Below are 22,332 nucleotides of genomic sequence, written 5' to 3' on the forward strand. Positions count from 1 at the left end.
TACAAGTCATGTGCATACATTTTTTGGCCCCTCCTGTATATATGAGGAGATAAGAAGTTACTTATCCATATTAAATAAAGATGGTCATATCTGAGTTTAAAACAAATAAATGATTTTTCCAAAGTCCTAGCAGGAGGTGGCAAAGCCAGAGTTAGAGATCATGTTCTGATTTGTTTCCTTAGGCTTTAGCCTTCCCCATGTCCAAACTTTGCTAGACACTGCACAAAGGGATGCAGTTGCAAAGAATCAGAAATCACTGTCATGTAGGGTTTTTGTGGTGAATTTGGGAATGACCTCCTTTTTTTTAAAAAAAAAAAAAACCTTTGAAGCTCATTTCTCTCATTTGTAAAGAGGGAATAAGTAATAGCAACTCTTGGGATGAATCTGAGAATTAAATGGGACGTGGATGTGAAATGTACCCGACACTGACAAGTTGCTCAATAAATGTCACTTGCCTCTTAATGCTGCTCTACTATCTCTAGAATTAAAACACTCATACTTTTCTAATTATATCCAGCCAATAAAAGACTTATTTCCTTTTCATTATATGGGATTTCCCTGTGATAATTGTTAGAGAGTGTGTGTGCATGTGTGTGTTTGTTGCTGTTGTTTTTATCAGTGCTTTTTTTGGATTTGTGAAGAAACTCAGCAACTGTGAGTATCTTTGGGACTGAAGCGATGAGCCATTCTTGTTTTGTTACTGAGTTGATCCTTCTAGTAGTATAGGTCTTGTAGATTTGCTCTTCAAGACACTGGCAACACAAACCGTAAGAAATAGAGTAGTTATAAGAAGAGAAGATAAATTACGATAGTGACTCAATTTAGGGTTGGACATAAGATGAGGAGAGCCTCTCAGTAACAGAGCCAGATGGCAAATGTGAGTGAGGGCTTTGGCTGGGCAAGAGAATTATGGCCCAGAAGTGCAAGTGAGCGTGAGGCTCAGCGGAAGCTCAGGAGCAAGTCAAAGAGAAAGCACCTGCATTCACACAGCCCAACACAAGTTGAAGTTGTAAATATGGATGTTCACTACAAAGAAAGCAGCTTAGAGACAAAGAAAGAAAGAGGTAAGGACGCCCTCATAAATCCACAGTAGGATCAAGTCAGAAAGCCGAAAAACAAAGGGTAAAGACATTTATTTTACACACAATGAAACCATTAATTGTAAATTCCTTTGTATTTTCTTTAACGGAAGTGGTCTAGTTTGAAAGAATTTATATCTCTCCCCTTAACAGCAGAGTGGAATTTTTTACTCTTTTCCAAGTAAAATTCTGTTGGGGCTCTGATAATAATTATTAAACTTAAAAGGTATTTAAGTACTATAATTGAAAGTCATTTATTCACCCAAAGGCCAAGTACAACACTGGCGGGCAGAATATTTGATTCTCCTCCCAGCCCTACCAATGTATTCTGCTTCACAATAGTGCAGATGAAGCGATGTGTCTTGCGGCAAAAGAAATGATTCTGTTTCCACGGTAACATAACTCTTGGCTGCGTTTCTTTAGCGGTGAAGGACAACTGCTCTATCTAATGTATATGGGTTTGAAGGGATGATTAGGAGTGGAAAAAGGACGGAGCCAAGACCAGTGAAGGTAATTTCACTTCTGGCAGCCTGATACAAAAGCACCAGAACCCTATAAAATAAATATAACTATTGTGTACTTCTTTTTAAAAATTCTACAACCCAAGACTTTCTGCACACACTGCCATGCAAAAGAGAAAAAAAAATTCACCCTTTTAAATGTCCTTAGTTATCTCCTTTAAAAACAATTTCTAAGAATATTGAACACATTTTTATGTCTTGGTATCATTATCCCTGTGTTCCACATTGCTCCCTTCACTAATGTAAACATATTCATGTTCCTCTTGGTGGCCCACCTCTTCTTTACTTCCAGACCCTCACGTCCAACCCCAGATGTGTCATGCTAAACTCTGTATTATCCTGACACCACTCCAAGATGAACTTCCCCTACAGGTAAGTAAACCAAGGTAAACCAATGATGTCCAGGAGTTCTCCTTAACTAGGCTTTGCTTAGGAACATGACACGATAGGGAATAAAGTAGGTACAGTCTTTATTTCAGCCTCATTTGGCAACAATTTAATGAGTGACGATTATGCATCAAGGACTTTGGTACTTACCACAGACATGAAAAACCACCACTTTTCCTCAAGGCACTTATAAAGGAAGAGAGAAGAGCAGACTCCCGTTTGCCACACTGGGTGGAAAGTATGACAATAGTGCTATAAAACACGGAGGGTCGCCTGCTCTGCTCTTGAGGACCTTTGAGCTATATCCATAACAGCTTGTCCTTGAAATAAGAGCTTTGAGTGTGGGTAGAGAGACACACTGAGAGAGCAAGGTTTGGTCAGAAGATACAAGCGATCTTGCAGGGCTGCTGGTGCCCTGGCCATGGGGAAGTTTCAGGGGAGGCTGTATTGCGAGGCAGTGGCCAGATCCTGAAGGACCTTGTGCATTGGCGGGAAGATGGGACTCCAGCCTGAAGGTGGTGGAGAATCACTGATGGATTTGAGGCAGCAGACTAGCATGATCAGAGTGCATTTCAAAGGCTACTCTTGGAGTTAGTTGTATGAAAGATGGAATTTGGGGAAGGAGATAGTGAGACTGGAAAAGAAAACCCAATTGAAAAGCTTCTACAATAACACAAGAAACAAATAATGAGGGCTAAGACAGGAAGTCCTAGCATTTAAAAGAGAGAGCTCTAGAATCACCTGCCTGCTTTCAAATCCTGGTTTTACACTTCTGTGACATTTGGGAAAGTGACTTGATTTCTGTGTTCCGTAATTTCCTCATCTGTAAATTGGAACAGTAATAATAGTAGGGTCATTTGAAGGTTAAATGAGTTAAAATATAATATATGACGTATTTATATCAGCAGCTGGCATGTGCAAATAAATGCTCAATGGATGTTAGCTATAACCACTACAGCAAAAATAGGGAGGACGGAGAAAAGGAAAAGAAAAATGGACATTAAATGTATGTGAGAGATAAAAAGGGTAAATCCAGTTGTATCCCAGGATTCTGGTTTCAGTGAGCACATGGATAGACAATGACAACAAGATAAGGAGGAGGTTTAGTTGGAAAAACAATGAGTTTAATTTTAGATGTACCGAGTTTGAGTCACCCATAGTATATTCAAGTGGAGCCATCCTTAATGACATTGGATATGTGAGCCTGGGATTCAGGAAAATTAAGATCTGGGGAAGAGATGTAGGTAGGTAAATGTTGGACGGTAGAAGCCATGAATTTGATATGGTCACACAAGAAAGTTCACAGGAAGAGAAGAGGATTGAAACCCACATGCTAGGGAACAATAACACTGAGGGGAGCCTAGAAGAGAAAGAGAACAGATAAGCTACAGAAGGCGCAGCCAGGGAGAAGGCAAGAAAACTGGGACTGGTATCAACAAAGCCGAGGACAAAATAGTAAGGAAGACTGCAAAGCAATTGAAAAAGTTTGTGGGTCAAAGAGCCTGCTATTGTTCCCTAATGTCAGCATTCCCCTTTTCTGTAGCAATAGAATTTTTGCTGCCCCAAATAAAATCTACATCTACAAGCCTCCATTGCAATAGATGTGGCCATGGAATTCAAGTCTGACAATGGGATATAAGTAAAAGTGCCCTGTGATACTATCCAGGAATTTTCATTAAGAGGCAGCTTACTTCATCCTTTACTTCTCCTTCTCCATGTTTTCCTCCATCCTGCTGCCTGGAATTTGGATTCTACCTTGTCCATGAAGACAGGGTGAGTGGAACTGTGGGCTAGAAGTTTGTGCCCTAGAGGACTTTGTGGAGAAGAGCTGTCAAACAGGTCTAGATGAAATGTCTTTAGACTTTTACTTAATAGAGTGAACATTACACAATGAACATTTAATTTATTTAAGCTCAAAATGTTTTGTTTTGTTGTCTATTTCTCCAGCTCAACTTAATTTCAATCAACACACTGTTTTGTTTTGTTTTTCTTCTTCCATAGGAACATATTTTGAGAGAAATCATGACGAGTTGAAAGTCCCCTCTTTACTACCCATAACAGTTTATTCAAAAATTCTATAAAATTATCACATGAACTGTTACTTCTAAAGGATGTTATAAATTAAATGTTTGTTTCCCCCTAAAAGCCACATGTTGAAGCCCTATGATCCAGTGTGATGGTATTTGGAAGTGGGGTCTTTTGGAGGTAATTAGTTTTAGATGAGGGCATGAGGGTGGAGCTCCCATGATGGGATTAGTGTCCTCATGAGAAGAGGAAGAGACACCAGAGCCTTCTCCATCCACCATGTGAGGATGCAGTGAGAAGGTGGCTGTCTACAAACCAGGAAGAAGGCCCTCACCAAGAACCAGACACCTTGATCTTGGACTTCCAGCCTCCAAAGCTTTGAGAAATAAATGTTTATTGCTTAAGCCACCCGGACCATAGTAATTTCTTATGGTAGCACAAGCTGACTAAAACAAAGAGTTTAAAGTAGAAAGTTACTTGTATTCGCAAGAAAAAATATGCAATAATTTTCAACTCTGAAAATCAACTACAATGATGTTAAAAGGGAATTTTAGTTAAAATCTTAAGCATAAACTAAGGTCTAAAATATATCCCAGAAGAAAGTTCTGTGGCTCTAAGTAAAACGTGTTGAGGCAGAGTATTCAGAATACAGAGAAAGGGGTGGGATGACTCCAAGGACAGAGGGTGGATATGGCCCACTCCCTGGAAAGAAGTTCTGAGATCAAGTGAGATAACGCCAGCCTCTGGCTGTCCCTTCCCTGAGTGACACACACAACTGAGTAAATATGCTGTCCCCAAATGAAAGAGCTTTACTGGCAGTTTTCACCCAGGAGTTCCAAGGAAAGCTCTCTACAGTCTGCTTATTCTCCGTGGATGAGAGCCCAGCTACTGGGACGTAACAAAGCAGTAAATTAGTCTGCCAAAAATGCCAGATCATTTATATGTTTTCTTCCTTCCTTCCTAGCCTCCTTCTGTTCTCCAGGGGGAAGTGAGAAGGAGGAGGATGGAAGAGTAAATGCTGCCTACAGAAGTCACCATCCTTTGCCTTAAGCCTCATTTAGTTGCTACCTCACCTGGGGATAAAATCGACTACTAAGGATACTCAAGGGACCCTGGTTAGGGTTATGAAATTCAAACTAATTGTGGGGCCAGGTGGTACATGCCGCCATGGAATTAAAACAAGCAAATCCCTTGAGTATCAAATTCATTAAAGTATTTGAAAAAAAAAAACAACACACACACATTATTTTCATGTAAAAGAGTAGAATTGGAAATGTACATGAATTCTTAAGATAAAATGACTACAAAGTTATTTCATGCCCATGGCTGTGGCTTCGGGTCATAACCCCACATTCCCTGGGGCTCAAGTTATTTTGCTTCTGACAACAGGAATATTTCAGTAAAAATTTTTCAGAAGCATTAGAGTAAGATTAGCTCAGAAAAATGTGTTCATTGGATTTGACAATTCTGCGGTCTCTGGTGGCATGGTATCAGCAATTTTGGAGGAGTGGGTTTTGGAGAAAATGAGGGGCGAGGAGTGGGACCAATGAGGGTAGCTGGGCCATAAAGGGAAAACAGAGAAAGGAAGGGACCCAGAGTGTGGGGTCCTGTGCCATGACCATCACTGTGTCCAGTGCCAGGGGGGATGGTGTCATAATTGTGGTGAGGTCTCTCAAAGGATAGGCCATTCTGCCACTGAGACAGCATGCACCCAGCACATCTGGCAGTGGCAGGTGGCCTGGCAGCTGGGTAGGACAATCTGAGGAGCATCGGTGAGCAGAGGAGATGGATGGTGTATCATAATAGTTAGGCTGTGTTAGGAAAAGCGAAGTTTCCCTTCTGACTATGTCCAGAGTTAGGGATGCTGTTTGGAGGCAAATCAGGCTCTCGCTATTCTATCTGAACGATGAGGTGGTTGGACTCGGTGCTCTTTAAGGGTTATTAGTCCAGCACTAACATTCAAAAATATAGCTGTTTATTTTAATGGTAACTCGTGGTCCCTTCCTGAACACTTTTGACTTCCTGGATTCTTTAACTCCAGATGGGGATCTTTATAATAACTGGCACATTAAAAAAACATTGTCTCTTGGATGTTAATGCGACCTATCAGGGTGATCATTTTGCAAGGTATGCATATATTGAGTCATTATGTTGTACATATGAAAGTAATATAATGTTATATGCTAATTATATCTCAATAAAATAAAACATTGGCTCTCTGAGAGTTGAAAGGTGCGATAACTTTTCCCTTCTCAAGGTTGATAACACTGAGGTGCCTGTTCTTGGAGCAATCCATGGTTCCATTTATTACACCTTAGTAAATACCTCTCCTGAGATTGCTTGCTTCTGCCACAGCTATAATAGTTGCTTCTGTGCTACCCTACCAGCCTCTGAAAATGGCGTAGGAAAAATCACAGGCAGACTAAGTATCAACAGCACCAACAATTGCTGAGTTCCCTCTGTGTGTTGGCCAGTGTAGTGGACACTTCTCATTATCTCCATCTGTTATTCATTTCATTCATCGAGTAAGTACTGGCTGAGGACACTGTTTTAGGTGCTGGTGACACCACAGCAACAGAACAGACAAGAGTTCTTCCCTCGTGGAGTTTATGTGCTGGGGGGGAGGCACCCTGTGTCTTGTATCTTTCTGCCACAGAGGACTTGCTACCCCTATTTGAAATGTGAACAAATGAATGTGGTATCCATTGTAAATTGCTTATCCATTCTTCCTTTTCCCAGACTAAAAGAACTGGGACTAGCAATGCAACCAGTTAAAATTACTGACCTTTCCCCAATCTCTGGTAGTTAGGGGTAGCCAAGTGTGTGTTTGTATGTGGATGTATATGAGTGCAAAATGAAATAGTGTGTGTGTGTGTGTGTGTGTGTGTGTGTGTGTGTGTGTGTGAATTGAAATCATAAGACATAGGTAGAAGTCACTGGGAAGGGTTTCTATTTCCCCTTAATGAAAAAGCCTTGGGAAGAGGTGGTTTTGCTCTTATTGCCTGCAGAAAGCATGCTTGCCAGTGGAGCAGCCATCTTGAGGCCATGTGGCCAAACGCCACATGTCAAATACTGTGAAGGAAAAGGCTGCAAGGGGCCAGCAGGCAGCTGCCCCAGTCCTGGACTATTGAATTATAGGTTTCTTGTTATGTGAGAAAAAGAGTCCCTTTTCAGTTAAATTCTTTTGGTGAGCTTTCTATTTTAGGCAGGGAAGTGCAGGACTCACTGATCCAAGTGACTTGCCCCCCAGTCACAGGGCTAATGGTGACAGAACCAGAATTAAAGCACAGACCTGTCTCCTCCCAAAGGTCATGCCCTATCCAAGCTATTGTGCACCTCCAAGGTCTACCCCTTTGCCAATGCATTTCTCAGTTTCGCTTCCTGGATGTTGGGAACGTGGTCGGGGACTCATAGAACTCTTAAACTCATAGAGTTTAGGACTTTATGTGTTTTCTGTGTAACTTGTGACTTTTCACAACTCCATTCAAATCTGACTGCACAGCTAAGCCACTCACTTCCACAAGCCAGCTCCATCAGCAGAACATCCTAGAACTTAGCGTTCTCCTCAGAGAGAAGAGCTGTAGAACGTATGACTATGCCTCCCTTGGTTTTATTTTTATTACATGAAAGAAGTCCCAGTAGGTCTGGGACCCACCTTGACCTCACTCAGGAGACTGAAGTGCTACCCTCCACGTTGTGTCTTGGTGACTGCTTTCTGCTGATTTTTTCTCTCCTGTGTGGATTGATGTATACTTGACCCTGAACAACCTCCCCCAGCCTTCCTTTGTTTTTCTGTCATATACTCTGGAACTGACCGTTTTCCTGTTACTGCGAACATGTGGAACAAAGTGCCCTGATCTTCCAGCTGCTGCACCTGGGTCTCCCAGTGCCAGCCTCACACATTCCACTATGCAGGTCTGGGACTGTCCCAGCCTGACCTAGTGGGACAAAATTAACTAGGGCAAGCCTATCTGTGTCCTGAGTAACACACACACATATACACACACACACATACACACACACACACATACACACATACACACACACACATACACCAATGATAATACTAGAAAAATTATTCAGGTGAGCTACTTTATGGCGTCTCCCACATGGCATCATCCCATGAATTGTTGGTGACTAATGCTTTTCTCACAAAATCACTGCTAAAGGCACAGATTTCCTGTTTCAGGGACATACAAGAGACACTGTTTCAAGGAGAACAAAGTACTGCCAGAGAACAACAGTACATCATCCACTACACCTTCAGAGAACAGAAAATTCTAAATTGTCTTTCTACCCAAGGAAGAACTCACCCTCAGGAAATGACATCTAAGAAATTGCAATTCCTTAACCACAAGCTTCTTTCAGCTCTGCTTCTCAGCACAGTGCACATGAGACTTTAACATATGTTAAAGGAGAATTTAACATATTCATGAGTTAGTCTTTTCTTTACTACTTTGAAGCATGATAACATTGCTGCAAACGCATGTAAGAGGGCACAAGCCCTGTTTTGCTATGTAACAAACCACTCTAAAATTTGGTGCCTTTAAACAACAACTGGTTTTTTTTTTGTTTGTTTGTTTTTTTGGTTCCCAGGAGTCTGTGGGCTGGTTCTCCTGCTCCATGATGTTTGAGGGCTGCAGTCATCAAGGGATTAACTGGCAGGATGGTCCAGGATGGCTCATTCACAAGTTTTGTGCCTTGCCAGGGACAGCTGGAAGGCTGGCCTCAGCTGGGATGCTGGGACAGCCGGGCCACTTTCTTACTCTTACTCTACATAGTCTCAGGTCTAATCTCTCACCATGTGAGCTCTCGCTGTAATATCCTGGCAGAGTAGCTGGACTTCTTAAATGGGAGGCTCCCCAAATCACAAAAGTAGAAAGTGCCCACCTTTCTTAAGGCTTAGACCAGTGGCTGGCCCAGGGTCACTTCTGCTGCACTGTCTTAGTGAGTGAGTCTCAGGGCTAGTCCAGAGTCAATCTGGGACTTAGACGACATAGCAGTGTGAATACCAGGAAGCATGGACCATCGAGGGCCAGCTTTGGAAAGTGGCTACTACAATTGTCATACACTCCACCAAATGTGGAAATGATAGTTGATATACGTAAAATTGCATTTCATAGAAAAAAGTATTGCATTATTAGATATATTAATCATCAAGATGCATAGATATTGGGAGCACCTAGAAACCACACACATCCAGTAAATCTGATTTGTTTGAAAAACATGATCAGGACCTCTGGAAAAAAATGCGCATTTTTTCAATTGTTACATACATAAGAAATCAACCTTTGCAGATAGATACATAAACTTCATATTCTCAGGATAATAACAAGTTAGTAATATTGTGTGTTGAACATGTATAGGCACTGGGCTAGCACTATTTATACATGATTTATTTAATCTTCACAAACACTCGGTGAGGTAGGTATTATTGCCTGATTCCCAGATAAGAAACTGAAGTTCAGAAGGGTTTTGTAACTCGCGTAAGACCGCATATCTAGTAATCAGATGAGCCGGGATGTTAACCTAAGCCAACCTGATATTAAAGTCCTTGTGTCCTTATGTTTTATGCTATCACCTTACTTGTTTTGTCCTTACTCACTATTTTCTTAAATTGTTACAAACTGATCTTCAATTTAAGTGGAAACAAAAGCCACATCTCATACTCCCCTCTCTAAAGATTTAGAGCCTGTTTCCTATTTACACAGCCTGCTTCGGTCAAGATCTTAAAATCTAGTTTTTATCTTGGCATGATAGCCAAGCAGTTCCCCAGACCTTTCATATCTATAAACATATCTCTCTATCCTCAAACCTGAACCTCATCCAAACCCCAAGGTTATTGTTGAGTAAACTCCTCCTCCTGGTTTATTTAGGTACCAGGAAAGTTTCCCCTTGGGTACTAGAGCTGTGAATAATGAACTCTCATTTGTGCCATCTAAGGACAGAGAAATGGGACACTTGTGCTTTTCATCCTGTGGTAACATTATTTTGGAATATCTCATCAAACATCAGTTTACCTTATGAAATGTGAGAACTTTGGTGATGTTCAGTGATGGAAATTGCCAATGAATTCTTCATCAATATGGCTGCCATGTATGGGTCATGGAGGCCTATTTGGCACTGTTCCAGCTACAGTGGATGGCTGTCTTTTATAAGAATTTCCCATACCCTCCTACCTTGAGGCCTCTCTGCCACTGGTCATTTAGAAAGTCGTTTGTTCCAGTATCCACCCTTCTAAATCCTTCAAGTCCCAGCTCAGAAGCCACCTTCCAAATCAAGTTTTTCCTCATCATCTGAGTTAAATTAATTTCTCACTAAATCTACATTAGTTAGTGATTGCTGCAGATCCACAAAAAACATCACCCCCATTCAGGGCTTAACATGACAGTGTTTGTTTGCTTGCTCACAGTTTTCTGGGCGGACAGCCTGAGCAGGGCTCTGCTGGGATGGCGTATCTCCATGTGGTGCTAATGGGGGCTTTTCAGACGTTTGCAGTCTGGCTGAAGGCCAGATGGCTAAGTGGGGTTTTCCTCACATGTCCAAGGCCTTGTCTGTGTTGTTTGGAACGACTGGGCAATTTGAGCCTTCTCTCTCCCTCATTAGGGAGTGGATGCTGCAAGGCTGTTGGAGAATGTCATTTTGCCACATTTTATTAGCCAAAGCAAGCCACAGGACTAGCCCAAATATAAAGGATAGGGAAATTAAAATGGGACTCCAACTCTTTCCTTTTCAAATATGGCCTTACTGTTTTAATTTTTTTAATAATTTTTTTCTATACTCTTCCTCAAAGTTGCAATCTATGATGAGTAAATTTGAAATATGGACACCTTTAATTGAGTTTTCTCTCTAAGCCATAGTGTTAACTTTTTTATTTTGAACTAATTTTATACTTACAGAAACATTGCAGAAATAGTATCAATAGGTTCCAAATACTCTTCCTCATCCAGCTGCCCCAAAGTTAACATCTTATATAACCATAGTACAATTGTCAGAAAAAGGAAATGAAGTTTGCTTCAATACCACTGGCTAAACACCTTATTTGAATTTCAACACTAGTGTTCCTTTACTATTCTAGCATCTATTCAGGTTCCCTCTTGCATTTATTTGTTACTCCTCTTTAGTCCTTTCTAGTTTTTAAAAGATTACCATTCCTCAGTCTTACCTTTAATGACCTTGACATTTTAGAAGAGTATTTATTGATCAGTTTTTTTTGTTGTTGAGAGTCCTTCATTTGAGTCTGCTGTTGTCTAATGTTTTCTCATGACTGGACATGATTGTACATATTATGGACACAAGTCCACAAATATGAAGTTGTGTCCCCCTCAGTGCATTGTATCATAAGGTCCATGATGTGAATATGTGTTATTTCCTGGTGTTGTTGATCTTGATTGCTTGGTTAAGGTGATCTCTGCCTCGTTTCTCACTGTCAAGTTACCACTTTTCCCTATGAGATTAATCATTACATAAGAGACACTTTGAAACTATTAAAAGTATACTTCTCAAACTTTTCACCCACTAAATCTAGCATGGATCAGTGGATTTTACCTCCAACAATTATGACTATAATGTTTGTGTAATGGTAATTTTCTATATTCTTCTTCTCTTCTACATTTATTCATTGAAATCTATAAGGAAGAGCTTTTCTTTCTCATTTATTTATGCCAGTATGGACTCAATATTTATTTTATTCTATGGGTTAAAATGCAATACTAGCATTATTTATTTTGCTGCTCAAATATGTCAGCCATATTTTTAATTGGGAAAATACTCTCCTGTGAGGACAGAGGCCCCTACTAAACTCAGAAAAAACTCTGCTAAATGGAAGATTTGAAATTCTGATTATATATCTCTCCACATTGAAATGTGCAAATATTTGGGTTGAAATATTCTCACAGGTACTGTCTTTTTGCCTCCATTTGGATTCTTTTTGTTTTTGAAAAATAAAGCTCACCAAATAAGTTGTTTTTATTGATGATTTTTAAAATATTTTTCCAAATATGGCTATTGCAAAACCTGGTACAGCCTATTACTTTATACTATTAAATAGGGGCTCCATCAAAAGCTTCCTTCCATAAGTCAGGTTTTCTAAAATGTAACTACAAATTTCAAAATTAACTATTTTACACAATATGAACTCTCATTGCTTAACTTTTTTAAAGTTAATTCCTTGTTTTTATAGGGATAAATTTCGGTGTCTTCCCATTTGCAATTTTGTTTTCAATAATTGCAATTGTGAATATTAAAAAGCTGAAATTACTTTTTGCCTTTGTGTGTTGGATACCTTACCTTAACTAAGACTTCCAACTGATTTTGAATAAAATGCAATTTCTAAAAGATGATTAGTGACCAGCAGCAAAGAAAGTGTGTACCATCATGCATAAGATTATTTTTTAAATTAATACCTATTTATCCTCCAAATATTGTAGGTAGTTCGCTCTAAATGCGTATATATAAAACTACATATTTCCCCATGTATAAGACGCACCATTTTTCAGAAAATTTGGGGTCTAAAAACTGGGTGCGTTCTATACAGGGGTAGTGGATTTTTTTTTACTTGCATTTCCCGCTTTTTTCGCGCTTGTTTTTGTGCTCATACAACCACTGTATAAGACGCACCCAACTTTTAGACCCCAAATTTTTCAAAAAAGGGTGCGTCTTATACATGGGGAAATATGGTATGTGTGGGTTTTGACTACAGTTACCGTTTCAGTTAATAGCACATCTGTATTCCATATGCACCACCATCAACCCCAAGTACATTTCTGCTCCATAGATTTCTTTCTTTAGTAAAAGCATTATTTTACTGTGATGCTGACCAAAAATATATATTTGTATTATTGTTTTCATTCACAAGTTTAATTTTTAACGTTATGGTAGCATTTACAACAAGGTCAGAAAATTAAACTTTGACACAATAAACTTCCAAAAGCTTTTTTTTTTGATTCTGTGAATTGGATTAAACACTTTTAACTTGTTATTGGAATTCATTGATTTTTCTATTTAATTCATCTGTCTACACTGTTATAAAACTGTCATGATTTAACTGTTTGCAAACTCTTCTGCTTCTGGTGTCAACTCATTAATAGCCATTGCTTTATATTTATCACAGGCCCAAGGGAACTTCAGAATTAAAACGAAAATAATTAATTGAGGATAACTGCCCTTTGACCTCAATGAAGTCGTGCTGCATGGAGGGATATGTGAACACACTTTCTGCAGCGGCATGCTTTAAATCACGTGCTTATGGGCTTGAAGATCAGATTTCAACACATAGGATCCAGGTTGGGAAGAAGATTCTACATGGAAGTGAGAGCATGGACAAAAGCAAGGGCAGCAAATGCCAAGTATGCTTTTAAAAAAACGGGCACAGTCTTTACAATAACTACCTTTTGGTGTAGATGTTGCTGGTTCGTCAGCATATTTCTGTCCCCTGATTGTCTCATGGGCAGTGACAGCATTAAGGACCTTGTCTGGATGGTATTTTGTGTGTTTTACACTCATCATCAACTTTCTTGAGAAACAGAAAATCAATACTTAACTTTTATTAAACATGTGTATATCAAACTCCTGATGCTGAATAGGTCGATTGCAAAATAAAATACTCGTAACCAGACAATAAAAAAGTTATAAATTTATATCATAAGTAACCAACCTACTATAGTGGCAGAGCACCTGTAGCAAGATGGCTCAGCCTCTACTTCCCACGTATATTTCACTTACATCTAACCTTTAATTCCCTACAAGTTCCACGAAACCCACTGACTGTCATCCCGGTGGCTTCATGCCTCTCACAGGTCATGGCATGGCCCACCCAGTATGGGTCATGACACAACTTGCTGCTATATCCAGTAGATGGCAGGATCTATAGCATCAAATACATCTCCCACCCCCACCAGAACAGGAAGCAGTTAGGTGCTGCTAGCTGCTCATCTCCAAATGTCATCATTTTATCAGCCAGCGCCCTGCGTGCTACACTTCAAAGGAAGACGTAAATTTCCCTCAGACTAGTAAAGGTTGAGAAAGAAGCAATAGGCTGTCTTTCAGAGTTTACCATGTGTTACAGTGAGAAAATTGTCAAATGCACCTGCCTCTTACACTGTACTGGGAGACATCATGTCAGAAAATGAAGTACAATGGTAGAAGTCTTTCCAAATCTCTTGTAATGCAATTATTAATAATGATCCTCCTTTAAAAAGGAGAAAATTCAGGTCAAATACTAAACTGGACTGAATGCTTGAACAACAGGCTAAAACCAGGATGTTCTAGGCAAATCAGGATACATGCCTTCTTAAACTTGTCTTTGACTGCAGCACATGCAGCCAACCCCTGAATCTTGTTTATGTTTCCTTCTGCATTTCTCTTGAACCTGGCCCCTATTTTCTATTCCCACTGTACCCAGTTTAGCTTAGATGCTTGTTACCACACACCTATATTATTTATAACTACCTATTTGTTTAGAACTCATTTTCTCCTTCTATCCGCTCCCTTCATACCTACTATAGTTGTCTTTCTCCAGAAACTTTTGTGTCTCATCACGCCCTTGCTAAAAAATCTTTTCATGGCTCCTCATTACCTGATGAGTGAATTCTAAACTTTGTATGGTCTGTCCGTATTCTATACTTACAGGTTCATTGCTCACTCCTCCCTTACACGTATCCTTCACTCCAGGTTGACTTGATCCCTTATCATTTCCTAAACACACTTGTCACTTGGCACTTTTGTCCATACTTTTGTTCATGCTGTACATCTGCTTAGTCTTCCCAACCTGGACCTCACTTGTTGAAAACTGACTTTTACCTTTAAGCCCAAGTAATATCTTCAAAAATCCTCATCTAGAAATGGTCTTTATTCTCTGAACATCCGCAGTAGTGTAGAAAATACTCTGATGGTGCATCATACAAATACCTTGAAGTCAAGGAGGTGTTTGATTGCAAGCTCCTTCAAAGGACAGAGATGAACTTTTATCTCTTGGTACCTGACAATGCCACACAGCACCTTAGTCTTTGAACTTGCTGCTGCTTAATAACAACTCATTGAGTAAATTAATAAATGAATTAATGAATCCAAACTAAAAATATAGCAAATAGAGTCCTTCCTCTAGAAAATATTTTTACAATTTATTGGAAATTATATAAATCAGCTCAGGCTGCCATAACAAAATAACAAACACTGGGTGGCCTAAACAACAGACATTGATTTCTCACAGTTCTGGAGGCTGGGTAGTCCAAGTTCAAGGTGCTAGCAGATTGAGTTCCTGATGAGGACCCCCTTTCTGGCTTGGAGAGGGCTGCCTTCGTGTTGTGTCACCACATAATGGAGAGGACAGACAGAGGGAGCTCTGATCTCTCTTCCTTTCATTATAAAGACACTAATCCCATCATGGGAAAACTCCCCTCATGACTTCATCTAATCCTAAAGTACCTCTCAGAGGTCCCACCTTCAAATACCATCACACTGGGAGTTAGGGCTTCAACATATGAGTTTTGGAGGAACTGTAAACATTGAGTACATACTAAGGATATTTAATCACAAGAAATGATTGAATTTAAACCTGTCTGTGGAAGAATCTTTTGGCATTTTGATCTGTAAAACACTACAAATAGCCAGGTTGATTTACCTTTTGTATAAGATCATCCTTGCTTATTAAACTTTGGGTCTTCTATAAGTACTAAACAAGACCAATTTCATGCCATGTTTATAACTCTGATTTCCATTAGCAAATAAAGACATAATGAATAAAGATATGAGTTGCGATTATGTATTTGTGTCTCTGTCTCAAAGAAAGGATTCACATCAAACTTATAACAGTACTAACTTATGGGGAAGACATTGGAGGGATGTATTATTGCCCTGTGTGTTTCTGAACTGTTTTTGATATTTTTGAAATTAGCATATGTTGCATATTATAGTGTGAAACCAAAAAGTGATGAAAAACATGTTAAAGCATTCTTGGCCTACATGGTACTATGTGTATAAGGTCTTAGATGTGGCAACTTCCTTCAAAGAGTTCACATACAGTATTCTCTTTGAAACTCCCAAGTAGTGGAGAGAATAAAATTTTGGCTCAACACTTTCCCAATGATATCTCTATTTTTTTCAAAAATCTGACCAGAGTAATAAAACAATTTATGCCAGTTTGAGAGTAAAAACATATTTGGAAAGCAATTAATATAGACAAAAAAGCAAAAGCATGGGAAAAGTTGAACTTGTGTGCCTTACAAATAATATAAACTCTTCACACACAAAAATTTTTACAATCCAAACATCAGTGGGTGCATAGGCATAAGAGCTGAAAAACATTGTGACTAAAATCAGTAAAGCTATTGAAGTATTTAAATATTTAATTCTTTAAGGATCAAGTAAGTGTTAGCCATAAAACAAAATGAGACATCTGGAAGGCAAAGAGTTTGAAAGATTGAAAAATTAAAAAGCAAATGGTGTGCTTAGTGCTACTGAGAGACTTCAGCAAATAGATATAAACCCATTTGAAAATAAATACAGAGTTTGTGTAATTACAATGAGCCTGGAGATGGGTTTAGCATTTATAGATCTCCTGGGAAGTTTGGTGAGTCAGAAACATAAAACCAAAGCAAAGGGAGGTTATTAAAATATTATTTCCTGTTGTATTGTAGAACTGAGAAGAGAGTAAACATACCGATTACTTGCATGGCTGGTTCCACGTCTGTTGTGGCCTCTTCCAACAACGACAGCAGCTTGGCTGATATCTGATGCACGGATTCAATATTGCTAAACAAGCTATCCACATCCAGCCGGTCAATCTGAAGAAACACAAACACTGAGCACCCGCTGATGGACAGAGACGCACTGTACTTAGGACGTTTTCTCCTGGTAAACACTAAGTGTTTTATATGCCAGCCCATGCTGTTTCCATCAACCATTTCTGTAAACATTCTTTGAAATTTCAAGAGGAAATGTGCAGTTTTTCATGTAAGAAATTGGGATGGTGCATCTGTTATCTCTGTCTTTTTCTTTATTTGACTACGTTTTAGTGAGCTGAATGTACATTGCATATCCCTATAACAACCAGAGTGTGAGGAGGATGTGGGCTAGCTAATGAGTATTTTTATAAATGGCTCTTTATGAGGGTATGTACCTGTGTCTATGAATTTAGAATACTTTATTGCTTATACGGCAAAAGCCTGACCTGACTCTAGGCAAGTAACTATTTTCGAAGCCGTTTAAAGCCACAGATGTTCTCAAAGTGATGACAAGTAGATGTGCTGAGTTGCTTCCCAATTTTTTTAAAAAAAGAAATGTGAATAGAAATTGTCACCAAACATACTCTATTAATTAAAGAGTCATTGTATTTTGTAACTTCATGCACACCCTCAAAAACCAGTGTGTAATCATTCCTGGATCTTATAGCTAGTACTTACAACAATTTATTTATTCATCCATCCAATTTTAATTAAATATTTCTGGAGGACTTTCTATGTACCAAGAATTGTAATAGAAGCCGAAGTCTGTCAGAGGCTCTGGATGATTAGTAGAAGGATAGCCAACACTCCTAAACAAGCTAAGAAGAGTGTGATGAGATATGTGCCCTGATTTTGCTGGATCTTACTAAAAATCTTTCTTTTGAGTTTAAGTCAGCTCTTTCATAATCAAATAGTGTCTACATGGGTCATGAACAGGCTGGTACAGGCTGCACTAGGCGACCACAGGGGCTAAGAGTAGATGCCTTTTACCCATGGCTTATTGTGCATGAGGTCATAAGTGAAAAACCAGGTCATCAGTAATCAAGACATGAGGAGCTTCAATGGTGAAAAGCAGAGTTGCTGGTAAAAAATAAAACCAGGTCAGCAAAATTAGGGGTGAGAGAGAACAGAGGGTTGAGCTAAGGATCAGAAAAAAGAGGCTGAGAAATTAAGGGAAATTGGAATATAGGATAAGAGACAGACCAGGAGGAAGTCTAAAAATGCAAGCCAACCATTGTGGCTTCTTTCTCATGCTCTCAGTATCAGTTTCTTCAGGTGTGCTCAGTCTATTTGACGGGGAGAAAGGAGGCAGGCCAGTCATCTTTTTATTCTATGCTTTTTGAACATTGACCCATCCATTGTACTCCATGTATGGATATTGTTTTGATAAGAATATTCCGTTATTAAACATGGAAGCATTACTTCACATTGCACCTTGCTTAAAATTTGGTGACTGTATCAGTTACTTTTTATGCAATGTAGTCTGGCTGTATACATTTCTTTCAGCCATTTTGAGAAAGCTCTCATCTTTCTATCATTAGTCTTATCCTCAAAAAAACTTCCAGCCTCAGTTGTAATCAAATTCCATTTGGTTTTATGCAATGGATTTATTTCAATATAGAACTATACAACTTGTTTTCTATTTTTATGTGTTCGGAAATTATCTGTATTGCCATAGAACATTATTGCATTGCAATCATTATTAGCACTTAGAACCTTTAACCCAGTATCTCACAAACTGTCCCTTCATTAAGCACCCACTTTAATAGGATAGGGCACATGTGGCTCTTCTATTTGAAATCTATGTATATTTAAAACTTTCCTTTTTACACTAGAAGATACATTTAATGTTATACAAAATATCTAAAAATAGAAGATAATGGCCATGTGGCTCTTTTTGTTAATAATAATTTTAAGGTTCACATATCACATGTCTCTGAGTACCACTGATTTAACGCATTATTTATTCTAAAGAATTGCTTTATGCATTGGGTATTAACTAAATCACAAAGGCGTACCTTTGCACACTGCAAAAATGTTTCCCAAAAGCTGTGTATGAATCCAAATTTTGTACGAGCTGCATATTTCTTAAAATCACATTTTAAAATAAATCCTACTAACATGTAAATTTTCACCCCTAATTTACTTGCTTTTTAAGATAAAAGGTCAGATGTAATTCATACAGTGTGCCCTATTGTTATTTCACTTTGTGTGGAAACTTTGTCTTGAAGAACTTAAAGTGCTTCATATATATTATTTCATATAGTATTCCAACTTCTCTGTAAAATATGAGGCACTTCGAGGATAGGAAAGCTCATGCAGAGTGAAGAAAGGTGCCATGTTTAAAATTACGAAGTCCAGGAAAGGGCTGGAACTGGAAATTGACCTTTTAGTGCTCTGCCTTCGTTCATTACCAGCAAATACTACTAATAGAATACGTTGGTTAAGAACTGGCTTGGGACGCCAGAGGGCCCCGGTTCGGATCCCACATATGAGGGCCAGTGACACTGCCCTCTACAGCTAAGATGCTGAACAACAGCTCAACCTGGAGCTGGGCTGCCGTGAGTCGCTGGCGATGGCGTAGGCTGCAGCCCCTGTGGCAGTGAGTTGCCATGGGCTACCGTGTGTAGCCAGCAGCCAGCGTGAGCGGCTGTCCAGAAGCCGGCAACTGATCTGCCTTGCCCAGGAAGAGCGCAATGATGGTGCCAACTTGGGCCAGTGAAGCAACGTCCTCCACAACTAGACTGAAGAACAAAAAAAACGACAGCAACTTGTCTGTTCCCCTTCCCGCAATTCCCCAGCACTGTTCCTATCCCCCCAGTTCCCCAATAAAAGTCTTTAAAAAAAAAAAGAATACTTTACCATATCTGTTTGGATTTTTTGGGGTTGTTCCTGAGTTTTTCACTAGGTTGTCACTTCTATGTGACAGGTCAAAATCCTGTATATTTTTCTAATTAGACAAATTTAGGTTTTAAATTCATTTAGCAAGTATCTAATTCTATATTTATAATCTTAGCTCAATGCAATAAATGTTAACTAACAAAAGCCTAGGTTTTAATTTCATTTATTTCTGAAAGACAGGAAAGGTTAAAACTCAGTTGGCCTGGTTTCAGCTGTCTCTATCACCACAGGCCCATGGGGATTCTGTGAATCATAAAATGAGTTCACATTCAATCATTGCTCTGCCAAAGAATAAACAAACGTCTGGTGCAAATATGTTTTTAAAACTGGTAGATAATTTTATAATTATTGATATAAATTCTAAGAACCATGTACATGTATTTATTAGACTTTTACTAGGAAGAGGCAATGCTCTAAGAGCTTAAACTGAGTTATGTTTCAAATGGATTAAAATTTACTTTTTGAAAGAAGATTTAGTCTAAGTATACATTATTCTAGCAAAGTCAATATATAATAATTTAAATGTACAAAACAGACAATTAAATGTCAGTATTTCTGGTGACAATTTGCATGTGTGCAAAACTCTCCAGGTCAAAATGTCTGAATAAAGGAAAACGTCTATAAAACTTTATCAATTCAAAGACTGTAATCATTGGTATAGAATTCCTTTATGCCCAAGAAGCATTACACTCACTGTCTTCAAAGCATTCATATACTAGCCCAATCTCTTCCCTTTGCTCACACATGCTTTTCCTTCATACTATCTTCTAATGTTCTACCCGTCTGAAATGGAATATGGTAATAATAGTGTTTGTCCATTAGCTTTAGCCATGTCTCTGCCCTGTCTGTTGCGTTTCTGGGGAAAGCCCCAGCTCTCTATCTCTGTCTCATCCGGTGGAACTGTCATTCATGGTGCCTTGCCCCCTTCCCCACTCCCTACAGTGGTAGGCATGGGATACAGCTGGCCACAGAGTTTGGCCTAGATTGGGCAGGTTCCCAAGCAGAGGCAATGAGAGTCTTCATTGATTTTTAATAAATGGCTGTTGGGAAGTAGTAGGGCCTGGATTGTAAGCCACAAGTAAGTTTCTGTCTTCAGCAGTCATCTTTGTGGAGAGCTTGACCATGATGAAAATCAACAGGAAAAGAAGCTAAACCTGATGACATCATGTTTACTCTTGAATCTACCTCACCTAAAGGAATACATTCTTATTACAGAAGTTGATAAAATGTCTTTATTAAGCTAGTTTGAATTTTATTTGTTACCTATAACCAATAGAGGACTAGTACACTTTTGTTTATTTTTAGCTCAAATCTTATTCCCTCTGAGAAAGCTTTCCTGATCCCTTAGTTAGAATCAACCTATCCCTCTCCTGAGTTTCCATGATCCTTACTTTGCATTACTCAATTACTCAATGCTTATATTGAAGCCCTTATATATAACAGGGATATTTATTAATTTACCTGTCTCTGTGTAAAAACTGTGAGTTCCTCCAACACATATGTCTTTGTGAGTAATTTGAGTACCCCACTGTGTCTAATACAGTGCTGGACTCACACCTAGTTACTCAATAAAAGTTTGACATTTTGAATTGAATTAAATCACTGCAATTTAAATGATCTATTTCTTTGTAGGAGCCATCCATAAAATGTTCCTTGTAATCACTCTACTGGGCTCTGAAGAACAAGTATGCAAATATCAAAAGTGGTTTAAAGAAAACAATCAAAATCACCTAATTTTGTTATTCAAAATAGCACATAAAGTGGATATTTTATAGTTTTCTACTTAATTTTACCTACAAAGACAAAGTGTTGTGCTCAGTTTGGTCATTAATATGCCTAGAAAATTTACTGACAGAGGCCATACTTCCCTCTTAGTTTATACTTGGAAAATCCCTGTTTATTGTTTTCTGTTTACTGAGCGCTGGGACACTCAGCACAACCCAGTCACAGACAGTAATAACCGAACATTCTTAGGTGTGTCATGCAGATTTCCAACCATGAACACCTTTAAAAGTGAACATTGAAAAAAAGTCTAGGAACAAACTCTCTGTTTTAAAATAAACTATTATCATAAAAGTAGTTTGTTTATTGTAGAAAATTAAACATGGGTAGATAAGTGAAAGAAAGAAAATAAAATTGCTTATAATTCTACCACAGAGCAATAACCACTGATATTTTGAGGTATGTCCTGCCAAGCTGTTTTTCTCTCTTCATGTATGTATACCTGCACAAAAGATTTATATACTTCAAATAACGTTTAAATTTTTTTTTAATTTAGCATAACATGGACATCTTTTCATGTTATTAATTTTCTTCAATTGCCATTTTAATGTCAACCTTATGTGGAAATACTGTAGTCTACTTAACCAGTCACTAAATCTTTGAAATCCAAACAGATGACCATTTTCACTATTATAAGCAGCTCTCCTGGCTAAAACCTTGTTCGCACCCATGATTATTTCCTTATGATAAATTTTATAAGTATAATTTCTAAGCTATTAATATTTATTAAGACTTTTAACAATCTTGGTATATTATAGTAGCAATTACAAACAATGTTTTCTTCCAGTAACCACTGGAGTAAAAATCTTCAGTGGGATATTAATGCTCCGAGTTCAATTTGAAAATATAGTTTTAGGCTTCTAATCTGATGATCAAAATCACACAACCTTAAATATATATATATATATATATATA

The 22,332-nt window shown here is 38.6% G+C and overlaps 1 protein-coding gene across 2 annotated transcripts in view; it reads right to left on the reverse strand.

The window, feature by feature from the left end:
* The window catches only part of ARHGEF38 (Rho guanine nucleotide exchange factor 38), a 130,160-nt gene that overhangs the window by 44,408 nt on the left and 63,420 nt on the right, over positions 1-22,332 (reverse strand). For both annotated transcript variants that reach the window (XM_019630099.1, XM_019630100.1), the window contains one exon: positions 16,671-16,794. In XM_019630099.1, the coding sequence (XP_019485644.1) occupies positions 16,671-16,794 (124 nt within the window). The remainder of the gene's footprint in view (positions 1-16,670; positions 16,795-22,332) is intronic.

This window comes from Hipposideros armiger, unplaced genomic scaffold (genome assembly GCF_001890085.2).
Source record: "Hipposideros armiger isolate ML-2016 unplaced genomic scaffold, ASM189008v1 scaffold_892, whole genome shotgun sequence".
Classification (NCBI taxonomy): Eukaryota; Metazoa; Chordata; class Mammalia; order Chiroptera; family Hipposideridae; genus Hipposideros; species Hipposideros armiger.